Source organism: Oncorhynchus keta, chromosome 13, assembly GCF_023373465.1.
Source record: "Oncorhynchus keta strain PuntledgeMale-10-30-2019 chromosome 13, Oket_V2, whole genome shotgun sequence".
Lineage (NCBI taxonomy): Eukaryota > Metazoa > Chordata > Actinopteri > Salmoniformes > Salmonidae > Oncorhynchus > Oncorhynchus keta.
The window spans coordinates 28689282-28715855 of record NC_068433.1 but is presented as its reverse complement, the minus strand read 5'-3'; the positions used below and the strand labels follow the sequence as shown (position 1 = coordinate 28715855).

Below are 26574 nucleotides of genomic sequence, written 5' to 3'. Positions count from 1 at the left end.
CACGTAAACGTCTGTCAGACCAAAGATGTTATAATGAGGTGAAGGAATGGTTCACTTATGTTATGTCAATCTTTTATCAGTTAGCGCTAGGACTAATGTAGCCTACATTTTCTCTTCACATTCAGGACATAACTTTGTAAGGACTGTTGTGACGGCCCTGAATTTTTCTGAACCGTCTCAGTGCAGCTCCTTCCAATAGGGCGCTGTCCCTTTAATTCCCAATTAAATAGCCAGCATCAGCTGCGCGAAAGTGGGGTTGTGATGGAGACGTGCATGAGGATGTGTTCAACCCTCAGTTCCCGAAGCTTCTCTATTCCGTTTGTTTTGTAGCCTAAGAGAGTTTACCCAGGATCGGATCCACTCTTTGCGTCCCTGGACTACACCTCTCCGTTCTTCGTGGCCTTTCTCCGCTGGAGATCTATTGGCGGATTGGATTGTCTGACTACCACCTTTTTGTATACGGTATTTCATTTGTTTGGATGTGATGTATACTGTGATTTATGTAGTTAGTTGTAGTTGAGGACTTAATTAAGAGTTGATCCGCTTTAAAGTTCTGTGGTAAAGTAATTGTTATATTGATTGTATGTTTAATACTGGGTTTACGCTACACGGAATGAACGGACAAACATTGCGTGACGAAAGTCACTTGAGTTCACTGAACTCCTTTACCGGGCTGGACTCTTTAGGCCCGAGGTACAGGACATTTCTGGAGGAACCAGAACTCATTATTATATATGTGTGTGTGTAATCATTGTTGTTGCTAATACAACCCTCGCAACAGAATATAGTTGTTTTTGAAGTTCTTTCCAATGTTTTAAGGGTTTATGAAAAGTTTATTTCCATCCTGACTTTTACATAAGTCCTTTGTATTGGTGTAGACTTGACGGACCAGATGGGACTCATTCCCACCCAAACTAAAAGGAGAAACCAATGTTTTCTCTGGTAGGCACAACCTACCTGGCACCCCTATAAATAACAACCTCAAGTCAACCGTTACACTGTGTTTGTGCAAAATGTTTCTGTGAAAGAAACAGTGTGGCTAGCTCAAATGCTGACTGTTGCATCAATGGAAACTAAATAAGCGATCTAATCACACCGGTTTGTGCGTGCGCTGCAGGGACCACTGTAGAATGATCACGCCTGTTAGTTGGGTATCCTAAAAGGAACCGGCCAGTATCATCTGAGTATCCCTCTGTACCTCTGAAGGTTCCTTGTGTACCTTTGACATTTTTGTACCCCAACTGTACCCTAATTTTGAGAGTGTGTGGATATATATTTTTGGTAATAAAGATTTAACTAGTGGCACTCCTGAAACATTAATGCACTTCCACCCAAAAACGTTCAAGTTCAAATCACCAAAGCATTTATGCACACTTTACATCAAATGTCCCTGAGCACTACTATATTTATGTTGGTATTGTCAGATATTCTGGCAATAATTATTATTGACTTAGCAAACTACTGATACTATTCTTTCCATTATATCTGTAGCCAATCTCTGTCATTCGCATGGACCTGGTGGTGTAACAGGAAATTCAGGTCTTTAGCAACCAATAAAGTAGCAGTAAATTCAAAACCCAACTGAGGTGTAGTCTCAAGTACTTTCCATTACAGCAATAACACCTTAATACATGAACTGGTTGTTGTTTACCATACCTTCACTGCAACCAGTAGCCTGTTGTGTACCGTAAAAGTTACTTTTTTACAGTAGCATTTCATGGCATAAAAGGAAAACATGGTGGAAAGGGAAAGAACAGGATGGTTCTTCACAACCATCACAGCAGTAAAGAACCCATAAGAGTGTATGCTGGTCTAGCTAAGGGGTAGACGACCCTGTTCCTGGAGAGCCGTGGCTATTTTTCCCCAACTAGGTACCCCACCTGACCAACTGAGCTAATTGATCAGTTCAGTAAATTGTATAAATTCAACACACCTGGGCTTCCAGGTTGGTTAAATCAAGAACATGAAGTGATCCGAGTGGCCTACTCCTGAGCTAGCTGGTCAGGCTAGTCTGCAAAACCACACCCGTCATTATCACATTTTCTTGCATGCTCTTTTGCGGTTAGATTTTTAGAACTGTTTGTTTCAATATCTATGTTCTTGCATGATTAATTAATCAATGAGTTTATCTGAAGCTACACAAAGATAAATAACAAACATTTTCTAAACTAATCCAATCTGGTAGTTGAACTTATTGCACCCATGACTGAAATGATTGTTCCAGGTGAAATGATTTAGGTAGTCTGATTCATAAAACATTCTGACCCTGTCAGTCATTCTGAATGCAGATTATGGGTGAATATAATACACTCAGGCTGGAGTCCTATAGGAAACTGAGGCTTTCTGAAGGCATTGGAGGGTTCACCAAATTGTGCACAAACGGTTCATTACTCTGAGCTTCATTATCGGTTCACAATGTATATTAGTGACATCTGCCGGTCAGCAATAAGTATCAACGTTTGATGGTGTTACTGTATATTTTTTCCACTGTTTTCCTCAAAACTCCATGTTTGTTGGCTCTAGTAGCCTAGAATCAGTTAGAATAACAGGTTTGCATGCTTCCCTTTTTCAAAAAAGGTGACTCTATGGCATCATTTAGGATGGTTAAGACAGAAACTTATACTAAATTCAATTCATTATTTGAACATCAATGCGCATAATGTGTTTCTCATAAAACAATTTTCATAATAGTGTGCCTTTACCGGGATTCAACCACATACCCTCACTGTTCCAATGTTCCCTACTCTACCTGCTAAGCTACTGGTCGAAATCAGTGGGATTTTGCAACACACAGTTAGAAAAAGCACACGATCAAACGAAGCTTCCGATGTCTTTAATGACGTGCATCTGATAAAGTGATACAGGCATCGACCCACTACTTTTAAGTAAACCGATTTGCGATTTCCACACATTCCCCAGAGCTCTGGTATCAAACGTAACATCACTTATAGGAATTAGACATCACTTTGCAATCCAGCATAATGTGACTTGATGTGGGTTTTGCGGGTGACCAGCATATGCTGGTACGCAGGTGTGTCCAAAAGACAGTGAAGACTGGCCACCAGCAAAAACACATCGAAGGCTGGTCACCAGCAAAAACACATCGAAGGCTGGTCACCAGCAAAAACACATCGAAGGCTGGTCACCAGCAAAAACACATCGAAGGCTGGTTATCAGTGAAAATACAATGAATACTGGTCACCAGCCTATGCTTGTCTAGGCTGTTTTTTTTTACAGCAGGGACACGCCTGCCGTAGCAATGTCCCAGACACAATCCCTCATCCCACATGACACTTGTGGGGAGAGGATTTGAATTAACCTGCCTCTGTGTAAACGAGACAATAAAGCTTTGTTTCGAAGGATTTGGTGTAATGTGTACCTGTGTCACCTGTGACTCAGTGGATACATTAAACAGGCTGTTTAATACTGTAAGCACTCTGGTGTTAGCTACTCCCTCTCTTCCAGAGAAATGTGCTGCGTATGCAGGGAGGTTGGCTGATGTTTGGTGCAGGAGTCGGGGAGTAATTGATTATGGTGCAGCCTCTACACAGGAGAGCTATCTATGCTTTAAGAAGGTGCGTGTTTCCACACTGCCCTCTGCTGCTGGATCGGTCGCACACAGTGCAGGTTTCTCTACTCCAGTGTATAATACACAGCAGTAGAGAAAGTACTTCTGAAAATGCAGAGTTAAATCTAGCTGAATGTATAACTCAATGGGTAGATGATTTAAAGACTTAAGGTTGAATCCAGTGCATTACACTTAACGTATATCTGTATACAGTGTTATTGTTTAAAAATGTTGATGTCCATTTCCTGCATATAGCTATCACAGCATTGCAAAATCAGTTTTAAATCTGCTTGTCTGTTGGATCCTTTGTGACAAAGCTAAAAAGGAATGTAACTGGGTACTACACTGTCTCTCAGTGGACAGCATACTGCTGTTTCCTCCCTGTAAGGGAAGCATCACTGACAGACTGCAACAACACTGATTCACCACTGACTATGTGACGGAAATATTGATTATCTTTCTGTGGCCCCTTATTTAAATGATGTAATATGAAATGCAAACTCATAAGGCGCACGAGCATCATTTACAAGCTAAGAAGTCACAGGGTAAGGAAAGAGTCAACCGTCACGGTAGTGTGTTTGTGTGGCATTTTTTTCTGTTTGCATGTTTAATGTTATTTGAAGCAGGGGCGTCATAGCAACATTCTGGCCTTGTATGTGTGATGATGAAACAAAAGTGGAATAAATAATAAAGAGTAAAACATGTTGATTATATGGTTGCGTGGGTGGGACAGAAACAAACGTAAGCCCAACCTTTAGTAACAAAGAACATACATTTTGGTATTTCTACCTTCGTATCCTTTGGAGAAAAGGCTAGTTTACCATTCTATTCTCAGCGGAAGGTTTGGTACATTCATACCCTCTCCCTTCTGACAAAGGGACTAAGATATGCTGAAAAGGCCTAGACTATTCCCTGGTATCCAGAGACGAAGCATTACAACACGGTTCTGTTTTGGGCATCAAAGTAAATGTGGCAACCGAGGGGGTGTAGCTACCAAACAGCTTTCTGCTTTTATTCACAGACTACCAGAAACAATGGGCTGTGGTTACTAGAATCTGTTTGTGTGTCTCTATCCCCAAGTCATTTCACAATGGTAATATTAAAGATTATGTATCTGGTCCAGTTGGCTTTGATGAGCTTGGCACTCCTTTAGATTTGAAGACCTCACACACACTGCTAGCAGCCATTTAGCCAGTCACTGCAGTTTCTGTCTAATTTCATCAAATATGTATGATGATAAGTCACCAGTCACTTACATCTGCATGATTTCCTGTCTCTAACACTGATGCCGCTCTGATATTCAGGCCACTGACTGACTGAGCTATAGTAGAGTTCCTTTCTACTGACATGCCAGTAAACTCATTTGAAAGACCCTTCTGTCCTGTTATGAATGTTTCAAGAGCTACAGTATGGTTGGTTTACTGTATGGTATTTCTGAACTAATAAATGTCCCCCCTCCTGTTATGAATTGTATGACATTCTCCCAGAGTGGGGCAATGTCAAAGTTTGATGAGATTCTGCTGATGTTACTGTATATGGTGTATCTGAATAAATGTGAATCCGTAAGTAATGAGTTTGTCCTTATTTCATCATATGGGTTTTACAGGATGAATAAATGAAATGTTTTTACCTGGGGGTGGGGACGACGGTGGGGGTATAGATGGGGTGGAGACCAGGTTAGGGTGTGGGTGGGAGGTATGACTCTGGTGCCAGGGTGCTGCATCTGAACCTCTCCAATTGTGGTGAGTCATCTCTATCTGGGCACAATGCCTCCCTCCCTCCCTCCTTCCTTCCCTCCCTCTGCTCCTCTGCCCATTCTGTCTACAATGCATTCGGGAAGGTATTCAGACCCTGACTTTTTCCACATTTTGTTATGTTACAGCATTATTCTATAATGTATTAAATTGTTTTTTTCCCCCCTCATCAATTTATACACAATAGCCCATAGTGACAAAGCAAAAACAGGTTTTTATAATTTTGGGCCCCCACATATACATACAGTACCAGTCAAAGGTTTGGAGACACTTACTCAATCAAGGGTTTTTCCTTTATGTTTTTACTATTTTCTACATTGTAGAATAATAGTGAAGACATCAAAACTATGAAATAACACATATTTTACCAAATAGGGCTATCGTCTGTATACCACCCCTACCTTGTCACAACACAACTGATTGGCTCAAACACATTAAGAAGGAAAGAAATTCCACAAATTAACTTTTAACAAGGCACACGTGTTAAATGAAATGCATTCCAGGTGACTACCTCATGAAGCTGGTTGAGAGAATGCCAAAAGTGTGCAAAGCTGTCATCCAGGCAAAGGGTGGCTACTTTGAAGAATCTCAAATATGAAATTTGTTTGACACTTTTTTGGTTACTACATGACTCAATGTGTGTTAATTCATAGTTTTGATGGCTTCACTATTATTCTACAAAGTTGAAAATATAAAGAAAAACCCTTGAATGAGTAGGTGTGTCCAAACTTTTGACTGGTACTGTAAGTAGTGGCGAGTGGCGCAGCGGTCTAAGGGACTGCATCTCAGTGCTAGAGACACCCTGGTTTGAATCCAGGCTGTATCACAACCGGTTGCGATTGGGAGTCCCCAGAGTCACCCAGTTTTGGCCGGTGTAGGCCGTCATCGTAAATAAGAATTTGTTCTTAACTGACTTGCCTACTTAATTGAAGGTTACTTTAAAAAAATAAGTATTCAGACCCTCTACTCAGTACTTTGTTGAAGCACCTTTGGCAGCGATTACAGCCTCGAGTCATCTTGGTTATGACGCTACAAGCTTGACACACCTGTACTTGGGGAGTTTATCCCATTCTTCTCTGCAGATCCTCTCAAGCTCTGTCAGGTTGGATGGGGAGCGTCGTTGCACAGCAATTTTTAGGTCTCTCCAGAGATGTTCGATCGGGATCAAGTCCGGGCTCTGGATGGGCCACTCAAGGACATTCAGAGACTAGTCCCGAAGCCACTTCTCCGTTGTCCTGGCTGTGTGCTTAGGGTTGTTGTCCTGTTAGAATGTGAACCTTCAACCCAGTCTGAGGTCATGAGCGCTCAGGAGCAGGTTTTCATCAAGGATCTCTCTGTACTTTGCTCTGTTCATCTTTGCCTCGATCCTGACTAGTCTCCCAGTCCCTGCTGCTAAAAACATACCCACAGCATGATGCTGCCACCGCCATGCTTCATCGTAGGGATGGTGCCAGGTTTCCTCCAGACGTGACGCTTGGCATTCAGGCCAAAGAGTTCAATCTTGGTTTCATCAGACCAGAAAATCTTGTTTCTCATGGTCTGAGAGTCCTTTAGGTGCCTTTTGGCAAACTCCAAGAGGGCTGTCATGTGCCTTTTACTGAGGAGTGGCTTCCGTCTGACCACTCTACCATAAAGGCCTGATTGGTGGAGTGCTGCAGAGATGGTTGTCCTTCTGGAAGGTTATCCCATCTCCACAGAGGAACTCTAGAACTCTGTCAGAGTGACCATTGGGTTCTTAGTCACCTCCCTGAACAAGGCCCTTCTCCCCCGATTGCTCAATGTGGCCAGGCGGCCAGCTCTAGGAAGAGTCTTGGTGGTTTCAAACTTCTTCTATTTAAGAATGATGGAAGCCACTGTGTTTTTGGGGACCTTTGATGCTGCAGAATGTTTTTGGTACCCTTCCCCATATCTGTGCCTTGACAGAATCCTGTCTCGGAGCTCTACGGACAATTCTTTCGACATCATGGATTGGTTTTTGCCCTGACTTGCACTGTAAACTGTGGGACCTCATATATGCCTTGCCAAATCATGTCCAATCAATTTAATTTACCACAGGTGGACTCCAATCAAGTCGTAGAAACATCTCAAAGATGATCAATGGAAGCAGGATGCACCTGAGCTCAATTTCGAGTCTCATAGCAAAGGTTAATACAAACATTTCACAAAGTCTGTTTTCACTTTGTCATTTTCAGGTATTTTGTGTAGATTGATGAGGAAAAACATTAATTTAATACATTTTATAAAAGGATGTAACGTAAGAAAATGTGGAAAAAGTCAAGGGGTATGAACACTTTCCTATTGCACTGTAGCTAATTCAGTGTTTTCCTGAAAACCCAACAAGTGTATTTACTATACATATCCATGTGAGTAACAAGCAAACCAAGTAAAAATTGCATTTTTATGTATGATGTGAAAATGCTCTATAGCTCAGTTAATAACCCCTGGTTTAAAATGTGCTGTGGTACCCGAGACACAATCCTGCTACAGCTGCATAAGGAAGCTGGAGATGGCGCCGGAGCACATGCTGACGTTTTACGTATTCCTAACCAAATCTGCTTTTTGGTTTGTTTCTTTGCGTTATTTTACTTATTTTTTTACGTATTTCGTACATAATGTTGCTGCTACCGTCTCTTATGACCGAAAATAATTTCTGGGTATCAGAACTGCGATTACTCACCACGGACTGGCAGAATCCTTTTTTTCCTTTAACGAGTCTGACGAGCCCGACGCTAACGATATACTGCTTCCCCAGGAACAGGCCAGATCCCCGTCATTTGTGTGAAGAGAAGGCGGAGAAAAAGGGACCAGAGGACGGGCTGCCATCTGAGAATTCGTAGGCGATCGAATAAACCCCCACTTCCTTCCATTCTGCTAGCAAACGTACAATCTTTGGAAAATAAAATCGATGACCTACGCAAAAGATTAAACTACCAATGGGACATTCAAAACCGTAATATCTCATGCATCACAGAGTCTTGGCTGAACGATGACATTATCAACATACAGCTGGCTGGTTATACGCTGTATCGGCAGGATAGAATAGCAGCGTCTGGTAAGACGAGGCGGCGGACTATGTATTTTTGTAAATAACAGCTGGTGCACAATATCTAAGGATGTCTCGAGGTTTTGCCCGCCTGAGGTAGAGTATCTCATGATAAGCTGTAGGCTACACTATCTACCTAGAGAGTTTTCATTGTTATTTTTCATAGCTGTCTACATACCACCACAGACTGATGCTGGCACTAAGAATGCACTGAATGAGCTTTATTCCGTCATAAGCAAACGCTCACCCAGAGGCGGCGCTCCTAGTAGCCAGGGACTTTAATGCAGGGAAACTTGAATCCGCTTTCAAGGAGTGGGACTCTAACCCAGAAGCTTATAAGAAATCCCGCTATGCCCTCCGACGAATCATCAAACAGGCAAAGCGCCAATACTGGACTAAGATCAAATTGTACGACACCGGCTCTGACGCTCATCGGATTTGGGAGGGCTGGAAAACCATTACAGACTGCAAAGCAAAGCACAGCCAAGAGCTGCCCAGTGACACATGCCTACCAGACAAGCTAAACTACTTCAATGCTCGCTTCAAGGCAAATAACACTGAAACATGCATGAGCGCACCAGCTGTTCTGGAAGACAGCTGATGTAGGCCAGACGGATTACCAGGACATGTACTGCACGCTGACCAACTGACAAGTGCCTTCACTGACATTTTCAACCTCTCCCTGACCACAGTAGTGCCTGTGCCCAAGAACACTAAGGTAACCTGCCTAAATGACTACCGACCCGTAGCACTCACGTCTGTAGCCATGAAGTGCTTTGAAAGGCTGGTCATGACTCACATCAACACCATTATCCCAGAAACACAAGACCTACTCCAATTTGCATACCGCCCCATCAGATCCACTGATGATGCAATCTCTATTGCACTCAACACTGCCCTTTCCCCTCGAACGCCGCAGCCCGTCTGGTGTTCAACCTTCCCAAGTTCTCTCACGTCACCCCGCTCCTCCGCTCTCTCCACTGGCTTCCAGTTGAAGCTCGCATCCGCTACAAGACCATGGTGCTTGCCTACGGAGCTGTGAGGGGAACGGCACCTCAGTACCTCCAGGCTCTGATCAGGCCCTACACCCAAACAAGGGCACTGCGTTCATCCACCTCTGGCCTGCTCGCCTCCCTACCACTGAGGAAGTACAGTTCCCGCTCAGCCCAGTCAAAACTGTTCGCTGCTCTGGCCCCCCAATGGTGGAACAAACTCCCTCACGACGCCAGGACAGCGGAGTCAATCACCACCTTCCGGAGACACCTGAAACCCCACCTCCTTTAAGGAATACCTAGGATAGGATAAGTAATCCTTCTCACCCCCCTTTAAGATTTAGATGCACTATTGTAAAGTGGCTGTTCCACTGGATGTCATAAGGTGAATGCACCAATTTGTAAGTCGCTCTGGATAAGAGCGTCTGCTAAATGACTTAAATGTAAATGTAATGTAAATGGACAAAAGGAACACCTATGTGAGAATGCTATTCATTGACTACAGCTCAGTGTTCAACACCGTAGTGCCCTCAAAGCTCATCAATAAGCTAAGGACTGTTAGGTTCCAATTTTGAGTAAATAACTCATGGACACTAGAGAAGCTTAACCAAGTTAAATTATTCTCAAAGGGTCGATACAGCTGTAATTCAGACAAAAAAAACATTTCACCCAAGTACTGATATTTAACCCTTTTTCCAAGGCTGAGTCTCCTCCTCCACAACTGAACTGCCAACGATGAGACAGCCTGTAGGGAGAAGGTCAGAGACCTGGCCGTGTGGTGCCAGGACAACAACCTCTCCCTCAACGTGATCAAGACAGAGGAGATGATTGTAGACTACAGGGAAAAGAGGACCGAGCACACCCCCATTCTCATTGACGGGGCTGTAGTGGAGCAGGTTGAGAGCGTCAAGATCCTTGGTGTACACATCACCAACAAACTAACATGGTCCAAGCACACCAAGACAGTCGTGAAGAGGACACGACAAAACCTATTCCCCCTCAGGAAACTGAAAAGATTTGGAATGGGTCCTCAGATCCTCAAAAGGTTCTACAGCTGCACCATCAAGGGCACTGCCTGGTATGGCAACTTCTCGGCCTCCGACCACAAGGCACTACAGAGGGTAGTGCGTATGGCCCAGTACATCACTAGGGCCAAGCTTCCTGCCATCCAGGACCTCTACACCAGGCGGTGTCAGAGGAAGGCCCTAAATATTGTCAAAGACTCCAGCCACCCTAATCCTATTGTTCTCTCTGCTACCGCACGGCAAGTGGTACCGGAGTGCCAAGTCTAGGTACAAGAGGCTTCTAAACAGCTTCTACCCACAAGCCATAAGACTCCTGAACATCTAATCAAATGGCTACCCAGACTATTTGCATCCCCCCTGCATTGTTGGTTAGAGGCTCGTAAGTAAGCATTTCACTGCTGTATTCCGCGCATGTGGCTAATAAAATTGTATTTTATTTGATTCATATGAAATGAGAGGGGAGAGCTGATGCTCTAGCCGTCTTCCTTGGCCCTGATAGAGAATGAAGCAGCTGCTTCCCTGTGCTGGGCTAAGGGCAACTCAAACTCCCTCAGTGGCACACACACACACACACACACACACACACACACACACACACAAGAACTTTAATTTTCAAAAATGCAACTCATGAAATGGTCATTATTTACTTTGAGCTGAAAAGCAGCAATATATTTTGCTAACAAAAAAGTCAACACGGAATAACGTAATACTCATTCATACAAACGTTGACACATTTGCACTATTTGATTTTCTTTCCCTGTTAGCAATGTTTTTAACTTTTAATAAACATTTGTGCAATAACCTGTTGGTAAAACCTCCCTATCCTCTCCTATTTTGTTTCACTTCCCCTCTATCCATTATTTAAATTCCAACCAGACAGACACTCCCTCTCTTCTGCCCGTCCTCTAAGCCTTCTCAAAATAACATACAGTATATTATGTTCCTGCAGCTCTCGCTTGTTTCTTTCTTTCGCTCTACCTCGTTTCTATTTTTCATCACTCCTAATGTGCAGCCAACGCCCCAGTTTCTGCAGTGCTGCGCAATCTCTCTCCTTCCAAAAACTCTCTGCACTCCTCCCTTTCCCAAACTCTCTAACACCCCTCCTTTCCCCTCTGTCTGTCTGCAATGATGGGGAGGACGGAAGAGAGGAGACAAGAGTTTCACTGTGTCCTTCAGTAGCTCAATGCTGCAGTGCACTTAAGTTATACAAAAAAATACACATAGTAAGTCTACCTTGCAGATTTTGGGTTATTCAAAACCTTTGTTAGTCACTTGCCTATACCGTAACTCACAATTACTTATCTAAAGACTAACAACTCACAAACTCACTCACTCATCTGAACATTCGCTAACTGATCTAACCACTTGCTCTCTCACTAATCCACTCTTTCACCTATGGACTTAACCCCAGCACTCCCACACAATGTCTGTGGCCAGCCATCATTCTTAGCTCTTTAATGTGATGTAATATAAAACTAGTCTGGAAAGGGGAGAATAATAAACCTGGGAAGAGGCCATGCTTAAATTGCCTCAGCGGGGAGGATAGAGCCATCAAGAGAGGAGGAAAAGATTTGGAGTTATTACAGGAGCAATGATAAAAAGGTATCCACTCAATCCTTCAAAGCCAGCAGACTTCAGAGGCCTTGGTCCGCGACTGAGAGCTCTGTAGAGTAGATCTATCCCAGGATGCACGTCTGTGTGTCTGCACATCTAACTAATGGCAGAGAGCAGCAGGAGAGCCTCTTCAGAACAAGGGAAATAGGAGATTTACAGAGGTATACCATTACGTTTGAATTTAATGTCATACTCATCTGGGATTACAGATCATATTTTTGAGCACATATGCACCAGAGAAGTCAGCAATGGGTTAGGTTTGATATCCCATCATGCTCTATTTGTTATATCCTTAAGTGTCCATCAGGTCCAATTGATAAAAGAGATCAGGTCTAATTGATAAAAGATACCTCAGATACATTCCGGCTTAATCTATAGAACAATGTAGTCCCCGGTTGCAGAATCACTGCAAAGCAAACACATTTACGGTAATGTACCTCTTGTAAAAAGGCAACTCGATGCGTATTGATCTGCAGGCAACGATGTGGGCCTTGTACTCAAGTGCTCTGGAGCTGTTCTGGGGAGGCAGGGTAATCTAACCCTCAGAGGTCAGCACATTTCCTGGCAGGACCAGGGAGAAGCCACTCGATAACAGCCACTGCCACTCTGCAACGCGGGCCTATACGGGGTCCAAGAAAATCTTACTTCACCCTGCAAGCCCCTGACACCTTGGATGGATGGTTTTCTCATAAACCGTGGGGGTGATGACGGGGTACCAGACTCATACATATGTATAACAACCCTCACTAAAAATGCTTTACAATGAAAAAGGAAACAGGATTACAAGTGATGCAGAATCCCAGCGCATGGCGATAGTCCTCTCATCAGCATTTCAAACAGAAAGAGAGAAAGCTTGCATTATTCTTCTCCTTGACAGGAAGCAGCACTGCAGTATTGAGATCTTGGCTTCGACAGGGGTGACTCCGAGATAAATTCTGAGCGTCTGCCAAGGGCTTTTTGCCCCCAAGCACTTTGACACTCACAGAGTGGCTACACCACGGCCAGACTGTAATGATTAATGGCTCCTAATGGACAAGTGGTCAAGAGCAGCATCAGAGTTAAAGGAACACTGAGATTGTTTCTTTGAGTTAGGGGAAAGGGGATAGCTAATTGTTGTTTGGGGTTTACCGCCTTGCTCAAGGAAAAAACAGCCGGCTCGGGGATTCGAACCGGCGACCTTACGGTTACTGGCCCAAAGCTCCGCTGCCTCGGTAAAAACACTAATTTCCCAGATGACAATGCAAATTAACCTAACATATATTCAGTAATTTACGAATTTCCATCAATTCCGCAGATAAACTGAACCAAGCTAAAACAATATGTTGGAAAGCAATGGATAATGGCACCAAGAACCCATAAAGCTGAACTAATGGCCAAAATATTTGTGTAGGTTCATTCCTATGCTGGTGGATTCTCCCATCGCTTTGCACATTCATTTTCAAATTTGGCAATATTTTGTAGGCCTATATGTTGTATTTGTATGTTTTGTTGGATGTTGTATATGGCTGCATTTGTTACAGCAAATGTTATTTAATAGTTTTTTAATAGGTGATGTGTCCTACCTCTGAGAGACTGTTTGTAGCCTTCTCTTCGTGATTTTAGTGCCACCTAGAGCTATAGTGTTGAATCACCTGAAAAATAAACACTAATGTTGGACTATTCAGGGATGGGCAAACTGACAAAATACAACATAAAATACAATTACAAAATACCATAAAGATCAATGTATGAAAATAAACAACAAAAAATACAGAAATAGATTTGCAAGTGTCTGGCCAGAACTGCAACAACATTCTCAGGAACGGGGAGCCTTAATTGCTTTATAAACTGGTTACCAATGTAATTAGAGCAGTAAAAATAAATGTTTTGTCATACCCGTGGTATACGGTGTGATATACCACAGCTGTCAGCCAATCAGTATCCATAGTTTATAATGTTGTTTATCTACCTTAGTTGAAGTATGTCACTCTGGGTAAGAGTGTCTGCTAAATGACCAAAATGTTACTGTATATGTGAAAATTAACATACCAAAATAAACTGCAAAGCATACTGGTTATTATTATTGGTCTTGCTTCGGGGCAGAGCTCATTAGAATAATACTCTGATTGCAATTGTTCATTTTTGCATATAGATCAAGGGAGGCTGGTGGGAAGAGATATAGGAGACATGCTCATTGTAATGGCTGGAATGGAATAAATGGAATAGAGTCAAACATGTGGTTTCCATATATTTGATACGTTTAATGTATTTCATTCCAGCCATTACAATGAGCCCGTCCTTCTATAGCTCCCCCACCAGCCTCCTCTGATATACATGTATATTTCATTCATTTAGCAGACAGTCTTATCACACCATAGTGCCATCAGACTTCTGATACCAATGCAGGGTGACAAAATGGTGAAAATGTAAAAGAATACAAATGACAGCTCTCGAAAGTATCTTGTTCAGCCCATTGTAATATAAATGACAAACTACTCAGAAGTAATTGAAATACCTATTTAAAATACATGTGACAGACATACTGCTCATCGCTGACTATGTGACCAGTACTCCTCATAACAGTATCCAATGATTAAATAACTTTTTTTTGTGCATACATTTTGCTCACCTTTTCTCGTGGTGGCAGTGAGTTAGCACACATAGCATGTTACAGTATACATGGGAAATATCATTCTATAGATTAATCTTCGACGGTGTACAGTAATTAGAAAAAAAGTAGCTAATTTGACCATCGATTGAAGATTAACGCTTAGAATTTTGTACAGGCGTTAACGAGGCAACTATGTTGGGTCCTCATAACGTCAACGTTTACGTGAGTAAAGCACAGCGAGGAAGTAAAAGTGTGAGTATGCACACAAACCTATTTCCCTTCCACATTAGTCCTGAATTTCTATATTTGTTTGTCTGAAAGTGAATGCGAACACATTTAGCACGTTTTCAGTTTGCTAGCTTGTCAGGAAGCTAAGCAAACGGTTCCATAAATAGACTTAGCTTGGGATTGCTAGACTTTTAGCTAACGGCTAATTTAGCCAAGTCAACTTCACCTGAAAGGAATATGACTTATCATGTTGCAATAAAGGGCTCTGGCCTAGTCTTATGTTACTGACATCTAAACTGCTCTGGCCTAACTAACCTAATGTGACTGAAATCTGTTTTGTTGTGCAGGTGAAGATGGGCCGCTCCTCCAAAGACAAACGGGATATCTACTACCGTCTTGCCAAGGAGGAGGGCTGGAGGGCCAGGAGCGCCTTCAAACTACTGCAACTGGATGAGGAGTTTGGCCTGTTCGAAGGCAAGAAAGCCCCTTGGGTTAACATTTCTGGCCATGGTTGTTTTACCCTAGGTCAACATCAGACATCAATGGCTTGTGTTATTGGCTATGGCCATTGTAAAATATAACATTATGCCAAAGGAAAAAGGGAGATGAATTTGATCATCCATTTCTGATGTCACTTGAATATGACATTGACATCCATTTATCCCTCCCCAGGTGTAAAAAGGGCAGTCGACCTCTGTGCTGCCCCAGGCAGCTGGAGCCAGGTCCTGAGCCGTAAACTCAGGTTGGTTTCAATCTCTTTACTTTCCTTGGCTCCCTAGTGGCGCAGTGGTCTAAGGCAAGAGGTCCCTGGTTCAAATCCAGCCTGTATCACATTTGTCCGTGATTGGGAGTCGCATAGGGCGGCGCACAATTCACAATTGTGAATAAGAATTTGTTCTTAGCTGACTTGCCTAGTTAATTAAAGGTTAAATAAATTCTACTTGAAGCATAGTTGGTGTCTATTAGTATGGGGTGTTAAGAAATAGTGTGCATAACACTAATATTGTACATTTATCTGACGGTTTGACAGAGGAAAGGAGGAGAAGAGTGAGGAGGTGAAGATAGTGGCGGTGGACCTACAGGCCATGGCTCCTCTCCCTGGGGTGACACAGATCCAGGGAGACATCACCAAGGTAACTAGCATGGAGTTATAGAGAAACTGTAATACCAACACACTATACTGGAACACTGAATTCGTTCCAGATTCCTGATTCCTTTCAGAGAATGAAGTACAAGTCATCAAGGGCAGAGCAAAGGGGATAATAAATGTTTGGTTTGGAATGCAGACATTGTATAACAGATTTGGATCAGATTCTCAAACTCTATTTCAACAAAGCTGGCGGGTCAAATATATCTATTGCTTTTAGATCTCCACTGCCCTGGAGATAATCAGGCATTTTGAAGGACAGCCTGCAGACCTGGTCGTGTGTGATGGTGCCCCAGACGGTGAGTGTGAGAGTGTTTTCTTCCCTCTGGTTTCAGTTTGGTTTGTGTCCTCTTGCATTTAGTTGCATACTCTTCTCTTAGTTGCCACTGTGGGGTTTGTTGTGTTTTCTTCATTGCACTATATGCATATGGATTTTCCTTATTGGTCATTTTCTGGCTTGTCTACATAGTGACAGGACTCCATGATGTGGATGAGTACATCCAAGCTCAGCTCCTATTGGCTGTGAGTATCACACTGTAATATTGAGTTGAATCCCAAATGGCTGATCAGTTATCTTTGTTTATCCTTTATAATCAATTTCTAAATATCCCGTCTCAGGCCCTAAACATTACAACACACGTCCTGAAACCTGGAGGAACGTTTGTTGCAAAGGTAGGCTGTATGTTGGATGAGGACTTGTTTGTATTTGTATTTATTAGGACTCCCCATTAGTTACTGCCAAGGCAGCAGTTACTTTTCCTGGGGTCCAAACAGATTCAGGCACTTACATCAGACATAAAACAAAAGATAAAACAGTACATCATATAACATTATTACACCACTACATATTAGAGGTCGACCGATTAATCGCCATCGTTGATTAATTAGGGCCGATTTCAAGTTTTCATAACAATCGGTAATCGGCATTTTTGGATGCCGATTATGGCCAATTACATTGCATTCCACGAGGAGACTGCGTGGCAGGCTGACCACCTGTTACTCGAGTGCAGCAAGGAGCCAAGGTAAGTTGCTAACTAGCATTAAACTTATCTTATAAAAAACAATCAATCTTCACATCACTAGTTAACTACACATGGTTGATTATATTAATAGGTTAACTAGCTTGTCCTGCGTTGCATATAATCAATGCGGTGCCTGTTCATTTATCATCGAATCACAGCCTACTTCGCCAAACGGGTGGTGATTTAACAAAGCGCAGTCGAAAAAAAAGCACAATCGTTGCACGAATGTACCTAACCATAAACATCGATGCCTTTCTTAAAATCAATACACAGAAGTATATTTTATTTAAACTGCATATTTAGTTTAAAAAAAATGTTAGTAGGCAATATTAACTCGGGAAATTGTGTCACTTCTCTTGCATTCAGTGCACGCAGAGTCAGGGTATATGCAACAGTTTGGGCCGCCTGGCTCGTTGCGAACTAATTTGCCAGAATTGTACATAATTATGACATTGAAGGTTGTGCAATGTAACAGCAATATTTAGACTTGGGGTTGCCACCCGTTAGATAAAATATGTAACGGTTCTGTATTTCACTGAAAGTATAAATGTTTTGTTTTCGAAATTATAGTTTCTGATTTGACTATATTAATGACCAAAAGCCTGTATTTCTGTGTTTGTTATATTATAATTAAGTCTCTGATTTGATAGTTGATAGAGCAGTCTGACTGAGCGGTGGTAGGCAGCAGCAGGCTCGTAAGCATTCATTCAAACTTTACCACATTTGCCAGCAGATCTTAGCAATGCTTGAATCACAGCGCTGTTTATGACTTCAAGCCTATCAACTCCTGAGATTAGGCTGGCAATTCTAAAGTGCCTATTAGAACATCCAATAGTCATGGTATAGAGAGAAATAGTCGACACGTCATAATTCCTATAACTACAACCTAAAACTTCTTAACTGGGAATATTGAAGAACTGGGAATATTGAACCACCAGCTTTCATGTGTTCTGAGCAAGGAACTTAAATGTTAGCTTTTTTACACGGAACATATTGCACTTTTACTTTCTTCAACTCTTTTTGCATTATTTAAACCAAATTGAGCATGTTTCACAATTTATTTGAGACTAAATATTTTATGTTTTATATTAAGTTAAGATAAGTGTTCATTGTTCATTCAGTATTGTTGCAATTGTCATTATTACAAATATATATTAATACAGTGGGGCAAAAAAGTATTTAGTCAGCCACCAATTGTCCCACTTAAAAAGATGAGAGGCCTGTAATTTTCATCATAGGTACACTTCAACTATGACAAAATGAGAAAATAAATGTGATTCACAATGTGATTTTCTGGATTTATTTTCTCATTTTGTCTGTCATAGTTGAAGTGTACCTATGATAAATTACAGGCCTCATCTTTTTAAGTGGGAGAACTTGCACAATTGGTGTCTGACTAAATACTTTTTTGCCCCACTGTATATATAAAAATCGGTTGATTAATCGGTAACGGCTTTTTTTGGTCCTCCAATAATCAGTATCGGCGTTGAAAAATCATAATCGGTCGACCTCTACTACATATCTACAATACAAAATGAATAATACCAACACTATTACAATGCATGTGTGTGTTGATGTAACAAGTTCTGCACTTTGTTTGTTTTTTTAAATTGTGTAGAGAAATGAGCGAAGAAGCCTATGTCATGTAGAAGTTATCTTACGCTCTGGTTACTGTGTAGATATTCCGGGGGAAGGACGTGACCCTCCTGTACTCCCAGCTTAAGATATTCTTCAGTAGTGTGACCTGTGCTAAGCCCCGGAGCAGCAGGAACTCCAGCATAGGTGAGCTGGAGACCACTGCTGACACTGGTCACACACCGGATCATAGATGGTGTCCATTCAAATGCCTGGTTTTGACAGAAGGGTTGAAGGATTAAGTAGGCGATGTGCTGCTTGAGTCTAATATTTGTTTGTTTCATTCTCTCATTTCTACAGAGGCATTTGTGATGTGTCAGAATTACTCTCCTCCAGTAGGATATGTGCCCAACATGTCCAATCCTCTACTGGATCACTCATATGGTAACAACACAGTGATGTTTCCCATGTTCCTCATGTTTCAACTGCATATACACTGGTACTCAAGTTGGTTTCTGTCTGTTTCAGATGTAGATTTTAACCAGCTGGAGGGACCAAACAGAATCATAGTTCCTTTCTTGGCCTGTGGAGACCTGAGTGCCTTTGACTCGGACCGGACCTACCCTCTCCAGGTATTGATATTCAGATACATGTCTCTGTTGATACATGTATTGTAGACCAATGCTTTTCTTTACTAGTCTCAAAGCTGTTACTCCATAGATAAGATGCGTCATATTAGGTATGATCCCAATTAGTCGACTGATCAATTGTTTGATCGTTAGGCTGTTGGTCGACAGAGATTGTTTTAGTCGAGCAGTAACAAATATAAAAAATAACACACTACTAGATACTCAACTAGTCTAAAGAAGGCCAGTTTTATTGCTTCTTTAATCATAACAACAGTTTTCAGCTGTGCTAACATAATTGCACATGGGTTTTCTATTGGTCAATAAGCCTTTTAAAATGAGAAACTAGGATTAGCTAACACAACTTGTCATTGGAACACAGGAGTGATGGTTGCTGATAATGGGCCTCTATGCCTATGTAGATATTACATTAAAAATCATCAATTTCCAGCTACAATAGTCATTTACAACTTTAACAATGTCTACACTGTATTTCTGATCAATTTGATGTTATTTTAATGGACAGAAAATGAGCTTTTCTTTCAAAAACAAGGACATTTCTAAGGGACCCCAAACTTCTGAACGGTATTGTATGTACATACATACTTAAAGCACCAGTCAAAAGTTTGGACACACCTACTCATTCCAGGTTACATTTTTTTTGTACTATGTTCTATATTGTAGAATAATAGTGAAGACATCAAAACTATGAAATAACACGTTGCATCATGCAGTAACCAAAAAAGCGTTAAGCAAATAAAAATATATTTGAGATTCTTCAAAGTAGCCACTCTTTGCCTTGACAGCTTTGCACACTCTTGTGTATAAAGTGCATTCAGAAAGTATTCAGACCCCTTTACTTTTCACACATTTTGTTACGTTACAGCCTTATTCTAAAATGTATTCAATCATATTTTTCCTTCTTCAATCTACACACAATACCCCATGATGACCAAGCGAAACACACAAGTTTTTAGAAATGTTTGCAAATGTATTCAAAATAAATGACAGAAATACCTTATTTACGTAAGTATTCAGACCCTTTGCTTGAAATCAGGTACATCCTGTTTCCATTGATCATCCTTGATGTTTCTACAATTTGATTAGTCTATGTCACTCTGACATTGCTCGTCGAAATGATGTATATATTCTTCAATTCCATTCCTTTATTTTAGATTGTGTGTATTGTTAGATATTACTACACTGTTATTGTGGGTGTAGCATTTCACTACACCCACAATAACTTCTGCTAAACATGTGTATGTGACAAATAAGATTTGATTTGTTGCTACTGGTATACGACTCCTTGCGTGCCTAAACTTATAATGCGTTAGTTGCTTACTGGACCCTGGCAAACTGTGTGAAATGTTAACCTGCTAACGAACTATCCACTATCTATTAACTGTTTTCCCTCTACAGTATGTGGTTAATTTTCAGAATGAGAGAATTAGGTGAAAATGAGGAGTTGCTTGTTAAACAAGTAGATTCAGGGATTAAGTGTAGCTGGGCCTGGCTTAAGCTGTATGCCACTATAGAGGTGAAAGGAACACCACACACGTTCCCTCTTTCTCTCTTTCTCAACACAGTGGATAAAAGGGGTATGCCAGGTGTACTCTCTGCCTGAAAGAGATCCATTATGCCAACAGGTATCATGCTCTGCTGGCACATTGTAGAACAGATGTCCACAGGCAGAAAGTGTACAATGTGCTGTGTAGCCCAAAGATATTGTTTTTGTTGTGTTAAACTTGACAGTAACATTAGTGTATTTGTTTTTTTCTCAAGACTTGAGTGTCATTTGCAGTAAAGTCTAGGCAACAAATAACATTGGATTGCTTTTTTCAATTTCTTTAGCTGTGCGTTTGGTTCATATTAACCACTTATTTTACACACAGAGACTGATCATGTAGATCATATTCTTTGTTTTAATTAGTTAAAACCTGCATTTCCCCCTAGCAGGGATTTTTTTCAGTTTCAGTGCAACAAAAAAAAGTGTCACCTTTTTGGGACCTCACCAGTTTTCATCCCTGCCAAATACAGGTGTGCCAAGCTTGTAGCGTCATACCAAAGAAGATTCAAGGCTGTAATCACTGCCAAAGGTCCTTCAACATAGTACTGAGTAAAGGGTCTGAATACTTATGTAAATGTAATATTTAAGTACATTTTGTTTGCTAATTTATATTTTAAAAATAAACCTTTTTTGCTTTGTCATTATGGGGTGTTGCATCTAGGTTGAGGGGGGAAACGATGTAATCAATTTTAGAATAAGGCCGTATGTGGAAAAAGTTAATGGGTCTGAATACTTTCCGAAGGCACTGTATTTGCACCCATCTCAGTGAACTAATTGCGGAGGCCCAAACTAAAAGCCAGTTTATGCTTGATTTGAAAATGTGGTCACAGGCTCCATACGGGTGTGATGCAATTGCGGAGGTATACAGAGGCCAAATCGAGCTCTGTACCGCATCGCCATACGCCTCCCAAATGTTTTAATATGTCCACATTGACATGGTTGACAGTAGGTGGGGGCGGTACATCCTGTATAAGCGCAAACTCACTTCCTTGACAACAGCTCTGCACTGCTCCGTGAAGTGCAATAAGTATTCTTAGGTTCTGAAAAAGCAGAGCATATTTATACCCTCCTACTAGGAGGAGTCAACACCTTGCGCACCTAGAAAGCCAATACATCTCTGTTGCTTGTCAGGAACTTAATTGGTTGCTCTCACTGGTGTAGTCATGGCCCCACCTCCTGCTAGAACCTCTGTTTCCTTCTCACTTCATCTGACCTCGGACCGAATTCCTCACTCCTCCCTAATCCATGGCTGTCCTACCTTATCAGTGACTGAAACCAGACTGTTGTCCTTTGCCTTCCTCTATAGGATCCATGAGATTTAACAGTAACATGTTTGACAGAATGTAAACTCCCTGCCTCCCCACTTGTCATACTAAGTAACTTTCCATATACCTAGTTCTTATCCATCCTCCATTGACATACATTCATTATACATATCAAGAAATTCTAGTATGGTAACATTGAAAAAACATTTTATTGGTCACATACAAGTGTTTAGTAGATGTTATTGCGGGTGTAGCAAAATGCTTGTCTGTCTTGCTCCAATGCAGTAATAAGTATATTTCAAGCTCGAACCCAACAGTATGAACGCCCTGGCTTCTGCTGAGGCCATATCACCGTAAATGCTTCATGGCCAATGCAGACGTCAGATTGACCATGCGCCCAGATGCACAATGCACTTCTCTCTCTAGACTGCGCTCTCTCCTGCCAATTTGTGCACCTTCATTGTTTCATAACTTCATTGTGTGAATTGTTTGCATTTGATTGTTAGTGTATATCAATTCCTCATTACATGTATCACCAGAAGTACATTTTCTGTTCATTCCTATAATTTCTAATCTACAATGTTTGTTACTTTGCTTACGTTCATTTCTTTTAATGATGGACGAGCACGCATAGAAGTAGGCCTATAGCCTACCTGTGTCCAATTGGTGATCGGATAGTATTTCTGCTTATTGCACCACCCCTAATGTCCTGTGAAGTTTCTCAAAGTAATGTTTTATTCACCTCAAACAGCAAGCAAACAAACTCTGTTTTTACATCCATTGAGAATGACAATAATTCCTCAATGTATTTGAACAAATCTTTCTCGCTCTCTCCCTTTCGATAACCACTCAGCGTGGAATTGAAAATTGTCATGCTCTGATCCAGTGGAAACGTCATAAAATAGGCTTATCATTGTTGGACTTGAAATAGGTTCCGGTACTCATTTTGGGTGCTGGTACAGTTTATATTTAGGTGCAAGAGCGCCACAATACTTTTGAGCTAATATTCTTTTAAGAGGAACAGGAGCTCAAGCAGTATACAATTTGAGGTGCTGTACTCAGCTCTGGTGAGTTCCTGCCCAAGTCGAGCACTGCTTCTAATCCCTTGTGCAAATCGCCTACAGCTGTTTCTGTCCAGAGCTCACTGACGCGGGAAACTGAGGGCCCAGAATATTTTCGGGCCGGACCCAAGTTAATAGTTGATACAATGTTTCAAGTTCGTTGCAAGACAGTGTAGCCAATGTGATTTATAGGATATTTATTTTTTTCTGGATATTTTCTATCTACAGGCTGCTATGTTTTTATTTGTTGGCTTTATGTAGGCTATTTTGAGAAAGTTTGCAAATGAAGTACATTTTATAGGGTATTTCACAAAAATGTGCATATGAAAACCATAACTCGCACGTGCAGATCGGTAGAAATTGTAAGATAAATTAGCATTCCACATGAGAAAGGTTGCAGACTCCCCGTGTAGCCTATTACCGGCAACTTCAGGAGAGTAATAGCAGAATCTGCGAAAGCCAGCAGGAGTGGGAGGAGAATAGATGGGTCAGGTTAAGGTTTTTATCTTCTGGTTATCTAAATCTCTGGCGCCCTCTTGAGGCATCAAACTAATCTTAAAGCATCAGACAAGCTCAATGTATCTAGTTGATTTTATTACAACACATAGGGTGTGTCTATATGGAATAATACAGGTTTAAAAATGTTTAGCGATCGATTGGTCGAAAGAACAGGTGACTTTCAGTCAACCAACATTTGTGTTTGTCGGAGACAGACTTACTTCATATGAAACTTTTGTGCTGTGCACATTAAACTTAATATTATTTTTCTTCGTAGTTGGATGCCAGTAAGGAATACAAGTACACTCCCCCCACCCAGCCCCCCATTCGCCCACCCTACCAGCAGGCCTGTCAACTACGCAAGAACAACCTATTGGCCAAAGAGGACTCCCCCTCTCTTCCATTGGATGAAGCCCTTTTAAATATGGACATTTCAACCAGTCGGGAAGAGTCATAGTGTGTTCAGTTTATTAAAGGTTTTGTTACGTTGTGTGGCGGTTTGTACTGAACGACACATTTACCCACAATGGAGCGCACAGTGCTTCAACGGTCTTTGTGGTATGTTTGCTACCATTTGGTGGGAGGGTTGTGGCCTGATTAATATGGTTATGTAATTTGTAATCTCAACTTGTGCAGCACACCATACACAATCACCCTCTGGGCCACCATAATCACAACATTCTTCATCTGGTCATTCAGAACAGCACCATGTCCATGGAACACTGAGTCCTGCTGAATGTGGCAATAGTTGTCTTCCCTAACAGAGAGAACTGGCATTTCATAGAGCAGAAACAGAGAAAGAAAGAGAGAGGATATTTGGTTCAGAAAAGCCTTGAATGTGTAAAGACTGTATAGATAATTTTTGCCACATGTTTTACCAATCAATTTCAATTGTCATGTTGTACCTTTATCGTGTTATTATTTTGTATTTTCTGTTTTTACTTCTAAAATAAATAACATTTGCTCCAGCACTCCCATGTTTTTCTGTTCTGTGATCTGCTTTCCAATGACCAGTCACACATCCTGGTTCAAAAAGCACTTTTTGCTCCCTAGTCTTTGGCTGGACATTGAGATATGAATGAAGAAATAGGGACAACACATGGGTTCATGGTATTGCAGAGTAACAAAGTAAATCTCATGAATCTGTGATTGATAGTCCTACTGTACCAGTAATGTCTCCTCTAAACTGCGCCCCTCCAGAAATGCCATGCAGCGCAGAGACGCAAGAGATTGAACTTCACTGAGTTCGCCGCATTAGTTTGCAATGTAGGCCTGCATTAAACACCACATATATGCTACTGTAGTCTATATCATAGAAATCACAAGCTTTTTCCATGTGAAAATGTTATGGGATTTGCTCCATTGGTTTTGTTGGTAGGCCTACATTATGCTCAAATAGCCACAATAGCCTATTGGCTCCTGTCTAAAACTGTAAGGGTATAGCCTGTGTTCAATGTAAATGTGCTGGAAGTTGCACAAAATTCTCACTATGTTCAAGGGTAGGGCAAGGTAGCCTAGTGGTTAGAGCGACTAGTAACCGGAAGGTTGCAAGTTCAAACCCCCGAGCTGACAAGGTGTCGTTCTGCCCCTGAACTGGCAGTTAACCCACTGTTCCGTAGGCCGTCATTGTAAATAAGAATTTGTTCTTAACTGACTTGCCTAGTTAAATAAAGGTTTAAAAAAAAAAAAAATGTAAAAGGTCAGCACATAAGGGGCCACACTAGTGTTACTGATCATTCACACAGATGTCTAATTCCAGAGACGAGAACACAAGTCAAGACCAACTACAACTGAAGGGCTTTGAATATATACACTGCTCAAAAAAATAAAGGGAACACTTAAACAACACAATGTAACTCAAAGTCGATCACACTTCTGTGAAATCAAACTGTCCACTTAGGAAGCAACACTGATTGACAATACATTTCACATGCTGTTGTGCAAATGGAATAGACAACAGTTGGAAATTATAGGCAATTAGCAAGACACCCCCAATAAAGGAGTGGTTCTACAGGTGGGGACAACAGACCACTTCTCAATTCCTATGTTTCCTGGCTGATGTTTTGGTCACTTTTGAATGCTGGCGGTGCTTTCACTCTAGTGGTAGCATGAGACAGAGTCTACAACCCCTCAAGCTTATAGAGATATATCCCAAGAGACTTGTAGGTGTAGTTGCTGCAAAAGGTACAAATACAAAGTATTAACTTTGGGGGGGTAAATAGTTATGCAAGCTCAAGTTTTCTATTTTTTTTTCTTATTTCTTGTTTGTTTCACAATAAAACATATTTTGCATCTTCGAAGTTATAGGCATGTTGTGTAAATCAAATGATATAAACCCCCCCAAAAGCCATTTTAATTCCAGGTTATAAAGCAACAAAATAGGAAAAATGCCAAGGAGGGTGAATACTTTCGCAAGGCACTGTACATGTGAATTCTTTGGTCATGGAAGTGTGCTACTACCTTTGTTCAAGAAAGTAAGACTGAAAGCAGACCGATTACCTGAACAGTAGGTTTTCATGTAGTTTAAGATGTTTGCCAAACAATGTATACGTTAAAGACCTACCGCAGTCTCATTTTCACCTAATTTACTTCACAAAACGCACATCTCAAAAGGTGGTCCAGGTATGACATGACATGGCACATGTGGGGGGGTGGACCTTTCCTCTTTTGTCCTCTATTGCTCATCTATTGTTTTTCAACGGGAACAGTTAAAAATAGTTGGAGTGTGTCTTTAAACTGTCCAATGAGTAGGCAATACATTGTTAAAGGGATATTAGCCAATGACAATTGTTGTATCTTCGCAGAAACTGTAAACAGCTCTCTGGTTTGTCATAATTGGCTATATTTCCAGAAAGGGTGCAGTAGCCTATTCGTATTTTCTAAAGCGTAATTTGTAACTTGGCCAGTTTCCATATCTGCCTCGCTAGGTTGTTCTGCCTCCTAAACATAGGCTGCCAGTTTCCATATTTAATTAAAAAAAATGTACTTTATATATAACT

The 26574-nt window shown here is 41.3% G+C and overlaps 1 protein-coding gene across 2 annotated transcripts; it reads left to right on the top strand.

Moving 5' to 3' along the window:
* Positions 1-266: 266 nt before the first annotated feature.
* Positions 267-24546, top strand: ftsj1 (FtsJ RNA 2'-O-methyltransferase 1). Of its 2 annotated transcripts, none has more exons than XM_035775908.2 (11): positions 267-462; positions 15162-15288; positions 15487-15556; positions 15845-15947; positions 16182-16260; positions 16431-16483; positions 16580-16633; positions 18663-18765; positions 18919-19002; positions 19087-19190; positions 23853-24546. In XM_035775908.2, the coding sequence occupies exons 2-11, from the start codon at positions 15168-15170 to the stop codon at positions 24030-24032; spliced, it is 951 nt and encodes a 316-aa protein (XP_035631801.1). In that variant the 5' UTR covers positions 267-462; positions 15162-15167; the 3' UTR covers positions 24033-24546. The 2 variants fall into 2 exon arrangements, with proteins under 2 accessions (XP_035631801.1, XP_035631800.1); XM_035775907.2 differs by lacking the exon at positions 267-462 and adding an exon at positions 14685-14838.
* The last annotated feature ends 2028 nt before the right edge of the window (positions 24547-26574 follow it).

Excerpts from the sequence above, each read along its gene's own strand:
- ftsj1 (XM_035775907.2), top strand. The coding sequence starts at position 14,779 with ATGTTGGGTCCTCATAACGTCAACGTTTACGTGAGTAAAGCACAGCGA. Across the intron at positions 16,261-16,430 it reads GTGTGATGGTGCCCCAGACG|TGACAGGACTCCATGATGTG; the intron begins GTGAGTGTGAGA and ends TTGTCTACATAG. Across the intron at positions 19,191-23,852 it reads ACCGGACCTACCCTCTCCAG|TTGGATGCCAGTAAGGAATA; the intron begins GTATTGATATTC and ends TTTTCTTCGTAG.